General features: G+C 34.7%; 1 protein-coding gene across 10 annotated transcripts in view; it reads right to left on the reverse strand.

Annotated features, from left to right (window-relative positions):
- Positions 1-20464, reverse strand: part of BCAS3 (BCAS3 microtubule associated cell migration factor) — a 574202-nt gene that overhangs the window by 366584 nt on the left and 187154 nt on the right. For all 10 annotated transcript variants that reach the window (XR_003428780.1, XM_027087291.1, XM_027087292.1 and 7 more), the window contains one exon: positions 14931-15064. Coding sequence is in view for 9 of the 10 variants with exons in the window: in XM_027087291.1 (XP_026943092.1) it covers positions 14931-15064 (134 nt within the window). In the remaining variant the exon portion in view is untranslated. The remainder of the gene's footprint in view (positions 1-14930; positions 15065-20464) is intronic.

Raw genomic sequence — 20464 nt, forward strand, 5'->3', positions numbered from 1 at the left:
GGATAAGACTGACAGTGTTTAAGAGTACAAATTTATAACGAGTAGTAAATAAGCCATAGGGATCTAATGCACAGTATACTGATATAGACAATAATATTGTACAGTTATATAATGTGATAAATATGGGTACAATGGCAATCACATTGCAATGTATAAATGTATCAAAGTAACAAGTTGTACACCTTAAATTTACACAATGTTACATGTTAAACTTATTCAATTTAAATAAAACCACTCTGATAACAATGAAAAAAAAAAGAAAAAACTTACGTATTTGCAGTGGTTGGCAAACACTACAGGCCATACGGTCTCGCTCAGCTATTTCCCTGCCCTTCCAGTGACAAAGTAGCCATAGAAAATATATGTAAATCAATGAATGCAGCTATGTTTGTAGAAAAAAATTTTACAGAAAAACTGACTGGCCACAAACTTGATCTAGGTAAAGTTAGTCACCAAATTGTATGACATTTATCAGGTACTGAAATACAGAAGTCCCAGTATTTTCAAATTAGCAAACCGAATTTATTACTTTCATCTTCATATCAATCTAATGATGACAACTTGAACAAAAATGTCTCTGTAGGGCTTCCCTGGTGGCACAGTGGTTGAGAGTCCGCCTGCCGATGCAGAGGACACGGGTTCGTGTCCCGGTCTGGGAAGATCCCACATGCCGCGGAGCGACTAGGCCCGTGAGCCACGGCCGCTGAGCCTGCGCATCCGGAGCCTGTGCTCCGCAACGGGAGAGGCCACAACAGTGAGAGGCCGGCGTACCGCAAAAAAAAATAAATAAAAATAAATACATAACCCAGACAAAAAAGTATAGTAAAATAAGATAAGATGTTTGTGAATAGGATTTAAAACTTGTGAGTAAAACTCCTCAAGCAGTCAAAGAAGCCGATTTTCAGTGTATTAAATCTTCAAATAAGCCTAAATTCTGCTTAAAATCTTGACTAATACTTCAGAAATATTCTACAAGCAAAAGCTATACGTATTCATCAAAGTACAAGAGCCTGGAATCTTTGAAATAAAAAAGAAATTTTAGTCTTACATCAAAACAGGATATTTAATTGCTAGACAATTGACAGACCAAAATTATCAATACATGGATAAACCCCAAACTGAGCCCCATGCCTGCCCATTTCAATTACTGTGACACATCCAAATGACACGTTAATGTTATAATTAAAGAATCTCCTGATTCTTTACACTGAGAAATTTAACTCCCAGCAATTCTAGAATTACGAATAAAAAGTCATTCCTCAAGTGCTTTACCTCTCTACTTCACTTACACTGACTTTCAGCTAAACGACTTACAGAAAAGCAGGAGAAAAGGAAGGGGTAGGACAAAGAAAAGTGTAAACAGCAGAAGCAAGAGAAAAGAAACACAGTACCAGACAAATTTAATATTATAGTATCAAATGCATTAACACAAGCCAGAATCAAACATCTAAAGAAAACTATCTCTAGGCTTACTGAGTAACTTATGTTCCACCCACAGCGGAACTAAACCATGTCATCTAAAACCTTTTTCCAAAACACTTATAATCAAGATGACTTCCTGGTCTGTCAATGAAAAGAAGTTTCCTAATTTCATTTTAAGAATACTTCTCATACGAGGTGGTACTAACAAACAGTATCAAGGCAAGAAGACAGAATTCTACCTAAAAGCTTACTTAGAAAACTGCTATTAGAGAAGTAATTCTGCTCTGTGACCTTAAAGACACATCAGGATACATAAACGAGCAGAGAAGAGTTGCTAAACACATCAGCTGTCAAGAAACTAGAGAAAGTTGAATCCTTTAAATAACATTATGAAGGATAACAAGTTGCCTATCCACAAAATGCAAAATGATACAACTGTTCCTGTTATCAAACAAGTTGGGTGGTTTTTCATACATTATTAAAAATAAGAAAGGCTGGGAACCCTCATTAGGACACTCATTATTATCAATTTGGAGCTTTTAAATAAGCAAATGTCAGAATTCTTAACTAATGAGATATAAATAAGAAATACAGAGTGCTTAATTAAATGTTTTGCAAATTTCTATTCGGTTATATAACTTATTGCTCTTTAAATGTATTATTTGGCATATTTATAACATCTCACACTTGCTTCTTATTGTAATGATGTAAAATTTGGCTATGAGAAACCAATTAGGCCTGTAGAAAGCTGAAGTATTTGTTCCTTAAAACATACTGCAGCTATATGTCAGTAATTCTAGTTTATACAAGTATTTTTTTCAGCAATCTAAATCAATTTCATTGATTTACTCATCCAAACAATATTTGGGGCAACCAAAATCTAATATAGCAGACATATATGGCATAATTACGTCCAACATTTTATCAAAACAAACAACCAAAAAAAAAAAAAACCTCGAGTGTATATTTCATTCACAGAACAGGCTGAATTCAAATTACATATAAAACAAGAGTAATTGAGCACTAGAATTAAGTGTTACTACATTTAAGCATCTAAGATACAGAAATGAGCATCGCACAAGCCTCCAAATTTATGCTGCAAATTTACCCCCAATCCCAATTAACTAATAATAGCAATTTTAAAATTCACTGTTATTTTAACATACTAAAATCTAAAGCAGAGATTCTCTAACTTTTAGTAGACTAAGAAGCACCTAGATTATTTGTAGGAAATACAGATCCTTTGGTCCCACCTTCAGAATTACGATTCAGGAGGTGTTGGGAGGTCTTGGGGGAGACGTGACCAAGAAATCTGCAGTTTTAGAACTCAGATAATGACTCTGATACTGGCCTGAAGTCTTTAATATGGAGCTAGAAAAAAAAATAAACTTACCAGAAATAGCAGTCCCCCAGCCCCACACCAAACCTTAGAAATTACATAAAAGATACTCTTTTTTAAAAATGAAGTAATGGCAATGATTTCCTAGGGTGTGAGTGGGGCAGAAGACTGACTGAAAAGGGCAGGAGGAAACTTTCTGAGATAACGAAAATGTTCTATACCTTGATTTGTGGTTGTACAGATGTAACTAGTGGATGGCAAATAGAACACCCAGCCTCCAACCTTCACTCCCTCACCTGCCACCACTACAGATACTTCCTATGTGCTTCCCAAAGCCTCTCTTACAGCAGGTGTTGAAAAGTATCCACTTTCTTGACAAAAGGAATTAACATCACTGAAGCTGTCCTTACTCCTTGAATTCACCTTACTGCTTTGAATTCAGAAATGATGCCCACTGGAGTGGCAATTATAAAGCGATCACAAGAAAAAGAACAAAAAAAGTCACTGAGACACTGTACCAAAACTGGCAGCAGCCTTCTTGTAAAGTGAGAAAAATAAACCCTGGGTTGTTTTTTTTTTAAACCATTGTTTTTGGTTCTGTAGGCAAATACATGCCTAATGATTCAATTACTAATTCCCTTTCCAACTCTCTTTTAAAAAGAAAGAAAACCCGAAAGCAGAGAGTACTTGGATAAAAAGTCTCAAATCCCAGAGTACTATTCTTTCACAAGCCTGTAAGAATGGCAATTAAAACCGTAAAGACAAGTCCCATATCACAAAAACTAACTAGCCAAGGTCCTAGCCTTCAGATGAGGTTATGTTAATGGCAATAAGTTTGCTTGAGAATAAGATGCTTAGAATGGAGATGTGGTAAAGACAGATAATCCACACACACCCTCTATCTCATCTGTCTACTCCCTCCCCATATCAATTCTTCAGATTCATTTATTTATCCAATAATGCACTCATGGGAACCCTATTACATGTTTTGAACTCTTCTAGTTGCTAGAAATTTGAAAATGAGCTATCAAATAAACAGCATGCTGAACTCTTGGGCATCTATGCCAGAGAAATGAAAACTATGCTCACGTAACATGCTCATAATATCCCCAAACTGTAAATAGTCTGGGTGGATGTTTAAACAAACTGTAAAAGTTAGGTTACTTATAAAAGGGTAACATGAGGGAACTGTCCAGTATCTTGACAGCAGTGGTGGATACACAAACTGACACGTGATTAAATTATAAACACCTAAACACACACACATACACAAACACACACACACAAGCACATCTGGTAAAATCTGAAAAAATCAGTGCATTGCGCCCATGTCAATGTGCTGGTTGCCATATACTCTAGTTTTTCAAAATGTTACCATTGGGATAAACTGGGTAAAGTGTACATGGGATCTCTTAGTACAATTTCTTAAAAGTGCCTATGAACCTATGATTATTTCAATAAAAATCTAAAAGTACAATTTCTTACAAGTGCCTATGAACCTATAATTATTTCAATAAAAATCTAAACAACAAAAAAAGCGAATGTGACACTTTGTAAACACCACAGAGCCAGCAGTGCTAGTGCAGCCGGCTCCTGCTGCAGCCTGAACTTGAGTGGAGACAAGGATGATGGGTGGCCCAAAATGCCAAGGAGTGCAGTGTGAACCGTCGCAGTGGGGGCAGAAAGGGGCTGTGATGCCTGGACACTCGCTGGAAGCCGGTGAGCAGCACCACTGCTCATCGGGAAATAACTGGCACCAACACTTGGCCAAGTGAGGAAAAACGGCTAACGCTCCTGGCTGCCCCCATAGTATCTACAGACTAGCCTCCCCTGCCACCAGGACAGGGGATAATGAGATCCCCTGGCAGCCGTCACTGGAAAAACTGGCATGTGCACCTTAAACACATTCGTCCATGTTCTTGTGTAGGGGGAAACAGCCCATGCCCTCGTAGGAGGAAAAATACCCTGGAACGAAGTGTAAGCACAGTTCACAGTAGGGAAGAGGAGCTAAGATGACCTTGCGGGTGTACTATTGTTGTCGTTTATGTTGATAAATGTATAACTAGTATTAATGGCTTAATTGATTGTACTTACATGGTTTTAAGTCAGGGGGTATCCTCTGCCATGCAGATCGAGGTGACAATGCGACAAGCCCACAACAGCTCACCTACTAGGCTTCCAGTTCCTTCCCATGTTATGTAATAGAAACAACAGAATCCCAGTAGGAAAAAGTTGAGGTAGAGACTTAATGGCTGCTGAAGTTCACAGCGGTGTTATCCCAGTACAACATCGCCACCTGCCTGATCCAGCAACCAAGTACGCTCCCTTTTTTTAGTTGGCAGCTACCAACCTGCTACCAGGTTCTTGTAACTGAACTGACCCATGGAGGCTGTGTGATTTTCCAGACCCACACTGGGATGAGTCAACTCAAATCTGATGATGAGCATGGTGGGAAGGGCCCGACAGGGCTTGCTAGTCAAGTGGGAATGGTATATTCCAGAATATGTTCCAGAATGGCCCTAGGAGCACCTTGTTTTTACCACTACTTTATCACCCACTCTACTGCTTGAAGCAATGCCACTGGTTCTATAAGCCCCTGAATCACAGAGTTTCCTTTAAATGCCTGATTGATGGTTTGGCTAAAATAAAAAGTGATGGTGTCCGCTGGCCCAGGGCAGCTGCACAGCACCAACAAAAACTGTGGATGGACAAATCTAAGTACCAGTCAACACAGCAGGATAAAGGAAAGCTGTCACCTCTACTTTGAGGGGTCACTATAACTGTGGACCAATCATGCCCATTCATTAATGTATTATCTATGGATGTTTTTGCACTACAATGACAGAGGTAATACATGTAGAATGCAGAGTTATTTTATAATCTGGCCTTTTAAAGAAAACTCCTACTCCAAAGGACTAGAACTGTTATATTTACACCGAAACTTGTCATCTGCCGATGGCCTTGCCAATGGTCTGTTTGCCATGAAGTAGACTACATACTGGCAGATTGCAGATGTCCCTGTTGTAGGGCCATGAGCTGTGCAAGCAAATCATGGCTGGTAACTGAAGAATCTGGGTCACTAATGCCCAAGGTAAGAATCCACCCACTGATGAGAATGACTGGAATCAAGCCACTGATCAGGCCTGCTTTTTGCCCTGCCTTGTACAGTGATTTCCATCTAAATCCATCAATTATAAATCTTTGCCCCATCTATTATCCATTGTTTCATATCACTCAAAGTATACACGATGTCATAATTTAAAAGCATAAATATACTACAGGTGCTGGGGTTAGTTGCTGAACTTATCTATTAGGACAACATAGTTGACAGGATTGCTCAGATATTTGCCCTTTTTTCCTTATTTGTTCTATCAAATGTTGAGAAAGTGTTATTAAACTCAGTTTTAGGTGCATAGACATTGAAATCCTCCTGATAATTTGACTCGAACATTATGAAATAGCTCTGGTAACAGTCTTTGTCTTAACCTCTATTTTACTTGATATTAATATAGTCAAATCTTTAATATTCTTATGTTTATTATTTGCATGACATACCTTTTAACATGCTTTTACTACCATCATATTAAAGATTCAAAGAAAATCTTTAATAGATAATTTGTTCCTTTAGTTTGAAGTTCTTTAGATTGGAATATATTAAAATTTAATATAATTATTTATATGATTCAACTTTGATGTACCATTTAATGTTGTTTTCTGTTTATCCCCTCTGTTTCTTGTGCCTCTGCTCCTCCCTTTCTGCCTACTTTTGAATTAATTGAACATTTTTTAGAATTCCATTTTATATGAAGTTTTGTCTTTTTAGGTGTAGCACATTGAACCTTGAAATAGTAATAGTTCCTTGCTCCCACAAAGCACCAATGGTCCATTATGCTACAGTTATATGCATTACATGTATACAATATAAACCTGAGAAAATGTTAAAATTTCTTACATATAAAAATTATTTTAACATTAAATTTAAAATTTTAACATTCCTACATATTTTAAATGAATTAAAAGAAAGAGAGAAAAAATGCTCTCTAATAAGAAATTGATCATTTCTCACATACTTCATTACTTCCAAGATATCTAAGTTTGCTCTGGTATCATTTCCCTGTGCATGATTTCTAGTGTGGATGTGCAAGGTTTATTGCTCACTCCTTCATTCTTAAATGATACTTTTGCTGGATGGAGAATTTTTGATTACCAGTACTTTTTTCTCTCAGTCCTGTAAACATGTTATTCCACTGCCTTCTGACTTCCATAGTTTCTGATGAGAAGTCAACAGTTTGTTCAAATGTTATTTCTCTGTATGTAATGTGTTATTTTCCGCTGGCTACTTTCAAGATTTGCTTTGGTTTGCAGAAAGTTTACTATGACATTTTTGTTAAACTTGTGTTTTGTCATATTCAATATTTTTTTTCAATAAATTTGGAAAGTTTTCCATCTTTATTTCTTCTTTTTTTTTTTTTTTTTTCTGCCTCATTCTCTCTGTATCCTCTCCTTCTACACAGATTGAGAGGAATTTTGCTCCAGGATGGATCATACGCAGAGTCTCAACCATACCTGATTTGTATGATTTTGATGAGGAGATCTGAACTTTGGAGCTGATGATATTTTAAAGAAATTTTAGAGTTAGAGGAGATGTTGTAATGTGCTGAGATCTTCAGGGATGTTTGTATGGAGTAAATACATTTTACACATGAAGTAATCCTGAATTTGAAGGGTCAGAGGGTGGACTGTAGTGAGGCAAAGAGTGGCTCTAAAAAAGACACATCCAGATCCTAATCCCTGGAACCTACATACAGTACATTATAGACCCAAAGAGTGACTATTACATTATATGACAAAATATGTGATTGACTTCTAGATCTGAAGAAGTTATCCTGGATTATCAGTGTTGACATTAAAAGGAATCACAGGTATCCTTATAAGATACAAGGAGGAAAAGACAAAGAGAAGAGGAGGAGGAAATGAGACCATAGAGGCAGATACTGGAGTGACGCAGCCAAAAGGCAAGAAATGCTGAGGGTCACCAGAAGCTGGAAAAGGCAAAGAACAGATCTTTGTTAGAATTCTAGAGGGAGTGCAGCCTCACCAGCACCTTGATTTTGGACCTTTGCCTTCCAGGACTGTGAAAAAATAAATTTCTGTTATTTTAAGGCAATTTGGTTTTGTTCTGTTATTTTAAGGTAATTTGTTATGACTACCACAGGAAAGAAATGTGGAGTAAATTTGTATATCGTCCAGAACAATGTGAATTTAATGTTGTGGACTGCCTGTAACTGAGGTTGCTGGGTGGAATGGCAAGCTTATGTTAAGATTTTCATAAACTGCCAAACTATTTTCCAGAGTGGCAGCACCATTGTACATTCCCAACAGCACTGTGCGGAAGATCGAGTTCCTCCACTCATTGACTTTTTGAGAGTTCCTTAAAATGTGTTGTAGATACCAGACAACTTGTATCTAATCCAAAGGGTTCCTCCTATGTTTTCTTCTAAAAGCTTTATAATTGTAGATTTTATATTTAAATGTGATCCAATTTCAGTTTATTTTTATATATGGGATGAGATATGGATTAACACTTTTTTTTTTTTTGGCACATCAATACCCAGACAGACAGTCTATTACCATTGTTGACTAACTTGTCTCCACTTTGCACCTTTGTCAAAAATCAATTGTACATATGTATGGAAATGTTCCTGAATGTTATTTAGCTTTAATAAGTCTTATTATCAGGTAGTGGTAACCCTCCAACTTTGTCTTTCTTTTTCAATATTATTTTGCCCAGTATAAGTCCTATGTACTTCCATATGAATTTGAGAACTAGCTTGTCAATATCTATCCAAAAATTTTTTAAAAAATCCTGCTGGGATTCTGATGGAGATTTCAATGAATATATAGATCAGTTTGGACAGAAATGATATTCTAATAATATTAAGTATTCCAGCCCAAGAATATGGTTTAACTCTTTCATTTATTCAGGTCTTTACTCTCAGCAATGTTTTATAGTTTTAGAATATAGTCTTGCACATGGTATAGTCACTATTCTAAAATTTTAACTAATTTTTTTAAAATCACCAATTATTTTTTCCTAGTATGTAGTACCCTGAAGTCTTGTTAAAATCACTTATTAGTTCTAACTTTTTTGTAGTATCCATTAGATTTTCTACATGTCATCTTTAAATAAACATAATTTTACTTCTTCCTTACTAGTATGATGTCATCCTTCCTGTGGCTGCAGATTTCTCTGCAGATCTCAGGGGTTCTTTCTTTGCAGCTTTCATCTCTCTGGTGCTCTCTCCTGAGAACTCGATGATCTTTGTCTCCCTGGACTCTCATCAACAAAGGGAGTCTACTAGGCTCCATCTGGGTTCCCCCTTCCTGCATCATGGACTCTTTTTTCCTGAACTGATCATCAGCTACTATCAATTAATAATATTAAATAGCTAGATACTTTCCCCCTTGAGTATTAAACATACTAATCATACCATTTTGCAGAACTGCTCTGATAAAGTAAAAGTAACACGTATGCAGAGGTTTCAAAAGCAAGTTTACTATTTATCAAAATTAGCATGTTAAGTACAAAAACTACTTGTGTCTGCTTCAGTAAGACTTTACAGAAGTATATTTTTTAAATATTGTAAGGTCTTACTGTATACAACTTCACTGATGAAAACTAAGAATATTTTTCTAACTGCATATGTACTTTATGAGGAAAATTACTGTCAGATGCAGAGGATATCCTAAGTCACAGATCACAAAACAAGTTAATTCAACATAATTAGATCCACATATTTGATTTTTTTTCTTGCCTGATGAAAGTGCCCTCAGAATCCTTGGAAGATTCCAGAAGGACATGATTTTAAAATACTCAAAGACAGATAGATCACTTGCCATACAGATTTCAACATCGGTGTTAAATTTTATATATCATTTCAAAATTACTTTCAGTAGAAGTTTATAAAAATTAATTTTATGGTCATTAATTGAGTTTCCTTAGATCTTGATGTTTGATGTTTAAAATTTCCAGTCTCCTAAGTTACAGGGTGTGAAATAGAACAACATAATTTTAATAATGTCTATTTGGTTTTCCTACCTGTTAAACAGGAATAGCATTGTCACTAGCAAACATGATTACCTACAAACGTTTGTCCATGTGCAGGGCACTGTTCTACAGATGAGAGACACCAAGAAGCTTAAGCAAGATCTCTATTTCCGGTTGGATGTAAAGGTAAATTAAGTGACAAATAATTCTAATGCAAAAGAGGTATCAAAAATAGGTGTAAATTTTTTTTAAAGGTGTGGGTGCTTAAAATAATTCTAGTAGATTGTAGCTGAGGTACAGCATATCAATAAGTAGGGAGGGCAGGACAGGGATTAAAAAACCAGAGTTAAGAAATAAAATGTGCCCTGTATTGTACAACACAGGGAATATACCCAGTATTTTTAGTAACTATAAATGGAACATAATCTTCAAAAATTGTGAATCACTGTGTTGTAACATATAATATTGTACATCAACCATACTTCAACGAAAAAAAATTTTTTAAGAAGAAATAAAATGTGCCCAGCAGCATGTAGAAATAGTAAATGTTTACCTAAAATGCTCACCTAATTAAAAACTTCCATGCAAAAGAAACAAAAACAAATGGTTACTAAATAAGAGTAAGCAAGTTCATTGTACCAGAAAGTTAAGGACAATGTCAAAGAATAATGGAGATAGGTCAAAAGTACATAGATGTCAAGCTAATAGGCTCCAACTGGTCAAATCTGGGATATTTTGAGTATTACAATAATTATTGAATGACTATAACTCATTTAATAAAGAATCTATTCAATCAAATGATATATGGAAATAAAAGAAGTAATACAAAGCTTGATGAGGAATGGGATATTTACATAGTTTTAACTGACTTCCCTTAACCCGCTATCCGCCCAGGGCACAGCATAGAGGCAGCAGACTAAAATGTCCTTCTCCCAATCTTCCCCTGAAAGAAGTACATTTGCGTACTTTAAAGACCACTGCCAGCTTCCTATCAGTCTGCATCTAGGTGCTGAGACACACACCACATTAACAAAATGAAATATGATCATCCTAATAGATGCAGAAAAAACATTTGACACAATTCAACATCCATTCATAATAAAAACTCAATAACGTGGGTATAGAGAGAATGTACCTCAACATAATAAAGGCCATATATGACAAGCCCACACCTAACATCATACTCAATGGTGAAAAGCTGAAAGTTTTTGTTTTAAGATGTGGAGCAAGACAAGGGTGCCCATTTGTGATTCTTTTATTAAACACAGTACTGGAAGTACTAGCCAGAGCGCTTAGGCAAGAAAAAAATAAACAAATAAAAGGCATTCAAACTGGAATGGAAGAAATAAAACTGTCTCTATTTGAAGATGACATGATCTTATATATACAAAAACCCTAAACACTACACCAAAAAACTGATAAAACTAATAAACAAATTCAGTAAAACTACAGGATACAAAATCAGTTCTGGTTCTTCACACTAATAACAAACTATCAGAAAGAGAAATTAAGAAAGTAATCCCATTTACAATTGCATCAAAAAGAATAAAATACGTAGGAAAATTTAACCAATGAGGTAAAAGACCTGCACACTGCAAACTATAAGACATTGATGAAACAAACTGAAGACACAAATAAATGAAAAAATAATCCATGCTCATGAATTAGAAGAGTACTGTTAAAATGTCCATACTACCCAAAGCAATCTACAGATCCAATGCAATCTCTATCAAAATTCAAATGGCATTTTTCACAGAACTAGAACAAAAAATCCTAAAATTTGTAGGAACTACCAAAGACCCCAAATAACAAAAGTGATCATGACAAAGAAGAACAAAGTTGGAAGCATCAAGTTTCTTGATTTCAAACTATATTATAAAGCTAAAGTAATAAAAACATCATGGTATTGGGGTAAAAACAGAAGCTAGCAGTACAGCAAAATAAGAAAGTAAAAAAAAGGAGGTATTATTAACAAAGAAAAGACTACAACTATCACTTGTATAGGTATACATTGTTTTAGAGTTCTGACCTAATGTAACAAGAAAAATAAAATTGAAAACAGTCAAAAGTTATCATAATTGTCAGAAAGTATGTTCTACTTATAAAATCCAAGAAAAGGGTACAGAAGAAGTATTGGGTCTTACAGTAGAGTCTAGCAAAGCAGGAAGATACAAATTACAAGTCTAATACAAAACAATCTATAGTTTATGATACCTCAGCATTAAATAACATTGGATGCAAAAATTCTACATTTAATGATGTGAATTCTAACTGTATTAAAATGTAATTTCAATGCAATCCAAATAAAAAACTTCAAAATATTCTTTATATAACTCAATAGGGTTACTCTAAAATGCATTTCAATGAGAAAATGCCAAAGAATAGCTGGGAAAGCTTTTGAAAATGAACAATAAATCTGCTAAAGTAAGTAAAACAGCATAAAGTTGGTAAAAGGTACTGATTTATTTTTACTTTCTATTTGAGGAATTCTTTTGTTTTTTGGCCACGCTGCACAACTTATGGAATCTTAGTTCCCCAACCAGGGATCGAACCCAATCCCCCCGTGGTGAAAGTGCTGAGTCCTAACTACTGGACCGCCAGGGAATTCCCTAGAAGAATTTCCTGATATACACTAAGTGCAGAGATTGCTTTAATGAACCACCAATATCAGCATCACCCAGCTTTGCATATTGTGTTCAATCTATCTCTTAGTTTGTTTTGTTTTACCAGAATATTCAAAGGCAAACTAGAGATATCATATCATATCCTTTCAACAATAACTACTTCAGCATGACTTCAGGTTATATGCCTAACAGATTAGGGCTTTAAAAAAAAAAGTAACACAATTATAGACCCAGCAAAATAAACTGGTTAAAATCATGTAACTCCCAGTTCAAGGTCAATTTTCTCTGTCTCAAAAATGTCTTTTTTATACCTTGTTTAAATCAGCCTCTAAACAAAGTTCACATATTGAATTTAGTTGGTAAATTGATATGTCTTTTAAGACTCTTATAATCAATATAACCACATCCCTACTTGTCATGTATTTGTTCTTTTATCTAACCAACACTCCCTTATGTCTAGATTATTTTAAAGCAAATTCCACACTCTTGTATGAATCACAAAAAAATAAGGATATTAAATTCCTTAATGGTATCTACTAAGCCAAATGTTCAAATCTCACCATTTGTATGAAAAATGTATTTTCATACTTGATTTGTATGAAACAGGATTCAAACAAGGTCCACACCTTCTACTTAAGATATTATTCTCTAAAATTACTTCTAAGCTCTGCCACACAGCCTGGTTTTTGTAATGAACTTCCCACATTTTAGATTTCACTAGTTGCACTCTCATGGTATTTAACTTGTCCCTCTATCTATGTATTTTGTTTAATGTGTTAATTAACAAAATTAATTAGCCGGTTTGCAAGGCAGAAATAGAGACACAGATGTAGAGAATGAACGTATGGACACCAAGGGGAGAAAGTGGGATGGGGTGGTGGTGGGATGAATTGGAAGATTGGGATTGACATATATACACTAATATGTATCAAATAGATAACTAATAAGAACCTGCTGTTTAAATAAATAAATAAATTTTTTTTAAGAAGTGCTCATTGTATCTAGTGGCTGAATTAAATTCAGGTTTAATTTCATAGATGATGTCGTATACATCCTAATTACATCATATTGGGAAGCACATGATATAGGTAGGACTGATCCACATTGCTAACATTAAGACTCATTAGCCAAAACCACAGAGATGTTTGTTGCCTAGGTACATTGTTTCATTAGAAATAGCAACACAGTGATTCTTATATTTCTACGTTTTTTAAAAACTGAGGTACAACTGACAGTGACATTAGTTTCAGGTGCATACCATAATGTATATATTATAAAATGACCAACAAAGTAAGTCTAATTTCCAACATCTTTTATTCTGAAATGCTTCAATAAGGAAAAACCTTCCCTCATCAACTACTTGGTCATCTTATTAAATTGATACAAGAAAGGCAGGGTACTTTCTCTTTAATTATCAATTTTTAGAATAATGAGTTTGCAAACAAGCAACATACAGTAATGTCCAATACCTTGTTTTTAAGTATCATTATAAATCATGGGTTTATATATATTAAAGATGTTTCATTCTATTATAGAAAATTTAATGCAAAGTCATGAAAAACAACATTTTAGACTACTGGGAAAGAATGGACTAGTCAATAAATGTTGCTGGGTCAATGAGCTATCTTTCAGAATAAACTATATACAGAAGTGTACTGGTATATGCATACCCACAGGCTCTGTGAAAGAGTATTTGGGATTTAAGGCTATTAAAAAACATCTCAGTATCTACCAAGTGATACTAAGAGTATTAAATACATGTAATACACTCGGCATGGTGCTTAATTCAAATGCTCATTAAATTATATATATGGATGTGTGTGTATGCGTGTGCGTGCGCATGCACGCGCATGCATAAGTGAGCAGTGATGTGCTAGTAAATGTTAAAAACTGGCTCCCTAAAGAAAAAACAGCCCTGATTTTTAGTGTTGCTGATTTCCATTGTGTAACCACTCCTAACGTGGATGATTTCAATCTACCAATATAATGTCACTACATCCAGAACTGGGGCTAGATGTGCATAACTGATCCTCACTAGCAACTGTGAGCTGGCTCCAGCATACCACTGAATATTATGCATATAAGTTATATACATTATAAAACTCGATTATTTTCTGGTATATGTGAATATGTATGTATTTACATGTATGTGTGTGTGTATGTATGCATGTATAGAATCAAAATGCCTAGGAGAAGGTCTGGAGAGATGGTTATCATATGGATGACAGCGTTTCCTCTGAGGCTAGAAATGGTATTATGGTAGGGGGAGAAGGATAAATGGAACTTCTGTCTTATCAACATTCATTGAATTGTTTACCTACTGCTTATATATTTACTGGATCAAAATAGGATAAAAACTCTTAATTATCTGACCCAGTCCAAAGAACAATATGAACTCACTAACATTAACGTTAAGCTCCTATATGATACAAATAACCAGCTGGATTAGATGTCATATTACACAAAGAAAACATCTTCTGAAAAATATAAAACTTACTTTGGCTTCAGTTTCTCCCCTGTGAAGAGTATACAGATGATGGACAGCACTTTGTGATGAGGACCAAGGATGAGTCAAAATTTGGAAGACATGGAAGTCATGGCCAAGGGTATCTGTCGTGACTAGAAGCATTCCTAAAGGACACACCAAAAAAGGGTAAAAATATAAACCATTATGTATGTGGATGAAATATTTTCACAAAGCATTAATCATGATTTAAAATATTACCAAAGGGAAAAAAATGACCAAATATATAAGAAACTTCCCAAAATAAAAAAATTAAAATGCAGGGTCTTTTTCCTACGGGAATACAAAACCTGGCACCACATCAGTATACAAGCATAGTGACATACTACATATCCAGGTTTTGTGATGTTCTCATATAACTGGTAGAGAAAAGTTTAAATGCCTGAATTTACAGAGTTCACAAGCATTTTCAGATAGCAAATCTGATAACAAAGAATGCAAAAGACTTTCCTCCATGGAATTAAACCCACTTCCACTTTTTCCATTTCTCAAAACCTGAATTATAAGTTCCAATTTATCTACTACTACAACTAGTAATATCCTACTCAATTCACCAGTTTAAAACTTGTTTCTACTCTAGCATAATATTTACCTAAATTCCCAACAGTGTCTTTCACAAAGCAAATTTTGATGAGATGTCATAGCTAAGAATTCTGTGCCCAACACAAGGTCACAAAAATTTTGTTTTCCTGTCCAATTTCTCAGTTTTGTATTTAACCTTTAGGTCTATCATCCATTTTGCGTTAATTTTTGTATAAAGTGTGAGGTATAAGACAAATTAAATTTTTTGCAAATAATGTCCAATTGTTTCAGCAGGATTACTTGAAGAGACTATTCTTTATCCATTAAATGTTTAATCTACTCTAAATCCACTGTCAACATGCCAAAGATCAACTGGCTATATTTGTGTAGTTCTTTTTCCGGAAGTTCTACTCTGTTGCATTGATTTCTATGTTTATACTTTCATTAATACCACACTTTCTTAATTTACGGTAACTTTGAGGGAAACTTTGAAATCAAGTAAAGCAAGTCCTCGTTTTCTGACCTTTTTCCAGATTGTTTTAGCTATTCCAATTCCTTTGCCTTTCCAAACACCGATTCAGCTTTTTGATATCTACAATGGCGATAATGGACATCTTAACAATATTGATTTTTCTGATATATGAACACCTCATATTTCTCTAATTTTTAAAAAATTTATTTTATTTATTTTTGGCTGTGTTGGGTCTTTGTTGCTGTGCATGGGCTTTCTCTAGTTGTGGCAAGCAGGAGCCACTCTTCGTTGAGGTATGCAGGCTTCTCATTGCAGTGGCTTCTCTTGTTACAGAACACGGGCTCTAGGCATGTAAGCTTCAGTAGTTGTGGCATGTGGGTTCAGTAGTTGTGGCTCGCAGGCTCTAGAATGCAGGCTCAGTAGTTGTGGTGCACGGGCTTCATTGCTCCATGGCATGTGGGATCTTCCCAGACCAGGACTCGAACCCATGTCCCCTGCATTGGCAGGCGAATTCTTAACCACTGCACCACCAGGGAAGCCCCAGCACCTCATTTTCTTGATATGTGTGTTCTCTGACTTTTTTTTTTTCTTGTTCAGCACATTGATTACAAATATATTTTCTTAGAGCTACTATAAATGGTACTCTATTTCAATTATCAATTTTTCCTTGTTAGTATATAGAGATATAATTGACATTTATATATACATGTGTGCATACCTATATAGTCTGCCAATTCTAGAAGTTTTTATGTAGATTACATGGAATTTTCTTTCCAAACATATAGTATGTGAATAGACATAGTTTGATTTTTTTCCTTTCCAAACCGTACTCCTTTTTTTTCTTTTTCTTGACTTACTACATTTGCTGAGGTAAACAGGAATGGTGAGAAGCAATATTCATGCCTTGTTTCATATTTTAGGAGAAAGTATTCAATCTTTAAGTATGATGCCAGCTGTAGATTTTTTGTAAATGCCCTGTATCAAGTTAAGGACATTCCTTTCTACTTGTAATTTGTCGAGAGTTTTAAATAATGAACAGATGTCAAATTTTTCTAGTGCTTTTCTGCACCTATGAGATGATTACCTGGTTTTTCTTCTTTGGTCAATTAATATGGTAACTTTTAATAATGAAAAGTTATCAAATGTGGAACAATCTTGCATTCCTGGGATAAACTCCACTTGGTCAAAATCCTTTATTATATGCTGCTGCATTGAATTAGCTAAAATTTTGTTGAAGATTTTCGTGACTGTGTTCCTGAGGGATATTGATTTGTAGTTTTCTTTTCTAATAATGTGTTCGTCTATTTCTGGTATCAGGGTAAAGCTGGTCTTGTTGCAGAATGTTCCTTTTATTTTCTAGAAGAAATACTTAAATAAATTTCCAGTAGAATTTGCCAGTAAAACTATTTGGGCCTTTGTGTGTGTGTGTGAAGATTTTTAGATATTTATAGTAATTTAATTTCTCTTTAATTTAAATTTTGTTAATGTAAAATGTAATTTTTCTTCTTGGAGGAATTACTCTCTATAACTCAAGGATACCGTCTGTAGGGTCTTTAGCACACTTTTTCATTCACGATAACCGAAAATTTGTGTCCTTTCTCTTCTTTTCTTGACAGTCTAGCTAGATCTTTTCAAGGAAACCATTTTGGTGTCATTGGTTTTCTCTTTTCCATTTCACTGATTTCTCTTATCTTCCTCCTTTTGCTATAAAGACCTTCTACTACTATATCCTTCATTTTACTTGCTTTAGTTATATTTCCTCTTTCTTTTTTCAAGTTTCTTAAGGTTGAAGCTTAGATTACTGTGTCAGGAAGATATGTTTTTTAGTTTCCAAATGTTTGGGTATCTTCCAGGTATCATTCATATATTGATTTCTAGTTTAATTCCATTACGACAAGAAATTAGTTTTATGTCTCAGAATGATATATCTTGGTAACTGTTCAATGTACACTTGAACACCTGGTGTGTCTTATCAGTGTCAATTTAATTTAATTAATAGTGTTATTTGGATCTTCAACATCCTTACTTATTGATTGCCTGCTTTCGTGTTCTATTACTGCGTAGAAGTCAACATCTCCAAGCATAATCATAAATATGCTTTTTTCCCAGTTATATAAGCTCCCTAAATACCAGACCTTTTTTTTTTTTAATATAAATTTACTTATTTATTTATTTATGGCTGTGTTGGGTCTTTGTTGCTGAGCGCAGCCTTTCTCTAGTTGCAGTGAGCGGGGGCTACTCTTGGTTGTGGTGCGTGGGCTTCTCATCGTGGTGGCTTCTCTTGTTGTGGAGCACTAGGCTCTAGGCATGCAGGCTTCAGTAGTTGTGGCACGTGGGCTCAGTAGTTGTGGCGCATGGGCTCTAGAGCACAGGCTCAGTAGTTGTGGCGCACAGGCTTAGTTGCTCCGCGGCACGTGGGATCTTCCCGGACCAGGGCTCAAACCTGTGTCCCCTGCATTGGCAGGCAGATTCTTAACCACTGTGCCACCAGGGAAGCCCCAGACCTACTTTTTTTTAAGTCCATACACACTTAGGATTATTATGAGTTCTTGGTGAATTACCTCTTTTATCATAATGTCCCATTTTAACCCTAATATTTCCCTTGTTCCGAAGTAAACTTTTTCTGATATTGATATCACCACTTCTGTTTTGCTTTGATTGGTATATGCATGGTATACACTTTTTTATTATTTTGCTTTCACAATCAATATATTATAAAATGACTGTGTTTTGGACAATCATCGGGATCTAGTTCTGGGGTTTTTTATTCCAATCTCAGACTTTTAATTGCTGTTTGTACATCATTCACATTTAGTGTGACTTATGGGTAGGGTTGAATTTACATCTATCATTTTGTTATTTTTTTATTGTACCCTTTTTTCTGATTATACCCTTGGGTTTTTTTCCTTTTTTTAAAATTTTTGTTTTATATTGGAGTACTGTTGATTCACAATGTTGTGTTAGTTTCAGGTGTACAGCAAAGTCATTCAGTTATAACTATACATGTATCTATTCTTTTTCAAGTTATTTTCCCATTTAAGTTATTACTGAATATCTAGCAGAGTTCCCTGTGCAATATATAGGTCCTTGTTGGTTATATATTTTAAGTTGTACCCTTGTTTTTGATTTTTGTTTATTTATCTGCTCTTGCTTCCTTCCCATTTTTGGATAATTTCACTGTTTTTCATATCCAATTTTAATTTGTCTATTGGTTTTTACTAGTTGTTCCAGAGATTATAATACACATATTTAAATTTGTGTGTGTTTGTTAATATTTTGTCCAGAATTTTTATTTGTTTTCTGTGGGAAACAGAAGCAGAATCATATTTTTTAATTCCTAAAACTTTTCTTTGCTGAAAGAAAAGATTATGAAAGAATATTAAGCACCTGTGGAAAGATAAAATAGGCATTTATATGGGAAGATGAAGTATATTTGAGTTTGCTATTTATTGGCTAATATAAGGTATAGCTCTAGTCATTACATTAGATTAAAACATAGCAATATTAGATGACAGTGTCTTGGCTATTTCCAAGAGAATACATTTGAGATGATGAAAGTGTCATTTACTGAGATCTACTTCAAATCTCTAACATTTTATATAACACTGCCACCCACTCTATGCCTAGCTATCATCATGAGGTCACTGACATACTTAATATTCTTTCCATATTGTTGTTGTTATTCAAACAATAAATTTCTAAGATGGGACATGTTCTTTCTTGTGGACAGTATTTGACTCCTACTTTTTGCTTAGTTATGGTAAGTTTGTATTATCACAATTCTACTTCTATGTTCCAATTCCACATTCCCACAAAATTATTTTCTGCATATGACAAACAATTCAGTGGAAACATTCTAACAGCAAATGTGATGAACTTATATTTATATATTACTCATCTACTGAACATAAACTTCACTTGGTTTCTTTTATTAGCATATCAATATTTTACTCATAATTAGCATTCAAATAGTAGTCCCTATTAAGCAAATCAAAACTATTATTGTTTTGCATATGAAAAATAATCACAGATGGAAACTTTTCAACGTACTCCTAGTTTTTCAAATTGACATCAATATCTGTTTGGTTTCTAATATGCAAAACAAACTGAAATTTTTAGAGAATTAGTCCTTTGAAAATTTATCCTTATTATTGTCTGTGTATCCTGTCTCAAAAGTTTTCTTTTTCCACTTCTCCATGCAAATGTGGCTTCTATAATCCAACAATGAGCTCACTTTTTTGACAAAACTTTAAAACAATTTTTTTTTTAATTTTTAAAAAGTAGAGAGAAGTATAGTACTATACCAATAACATGCTTTCTTTTAATTTATAATTTCCTCTTTTGCACATCTGCTGGGAGAAATGACAAGCTCCTTTTTTCTAGAAAACAAGTTAAAAAGCAGATATACGTAAAAGGAAAGACTTGTACAGAGTAGACTGTGGCTTGAGAACTATTTATGCAGCATCAGAAGACTAAACCAGACTCTAGCCTGGCCATAAACTAAACCCACGCC

This window comes from Aethalodelphis obliquidens, unplaced genomic scaffold (genome assembly GCF_003676395.1).
Source record: "Aethalodelphis obliquidens isolate GAN/ISIS:26980383/991018 unplaced genomic scaffold, ASM367639v1 scaffold58, whole genome shotgun sequence".
Lineage (NCBI taxonomy): Eukaryota > Metazoa > Chordata > Mammalia > Artiodactyla > Delphinidae > Aethalodelphis > Aethalodelphis obliquidens.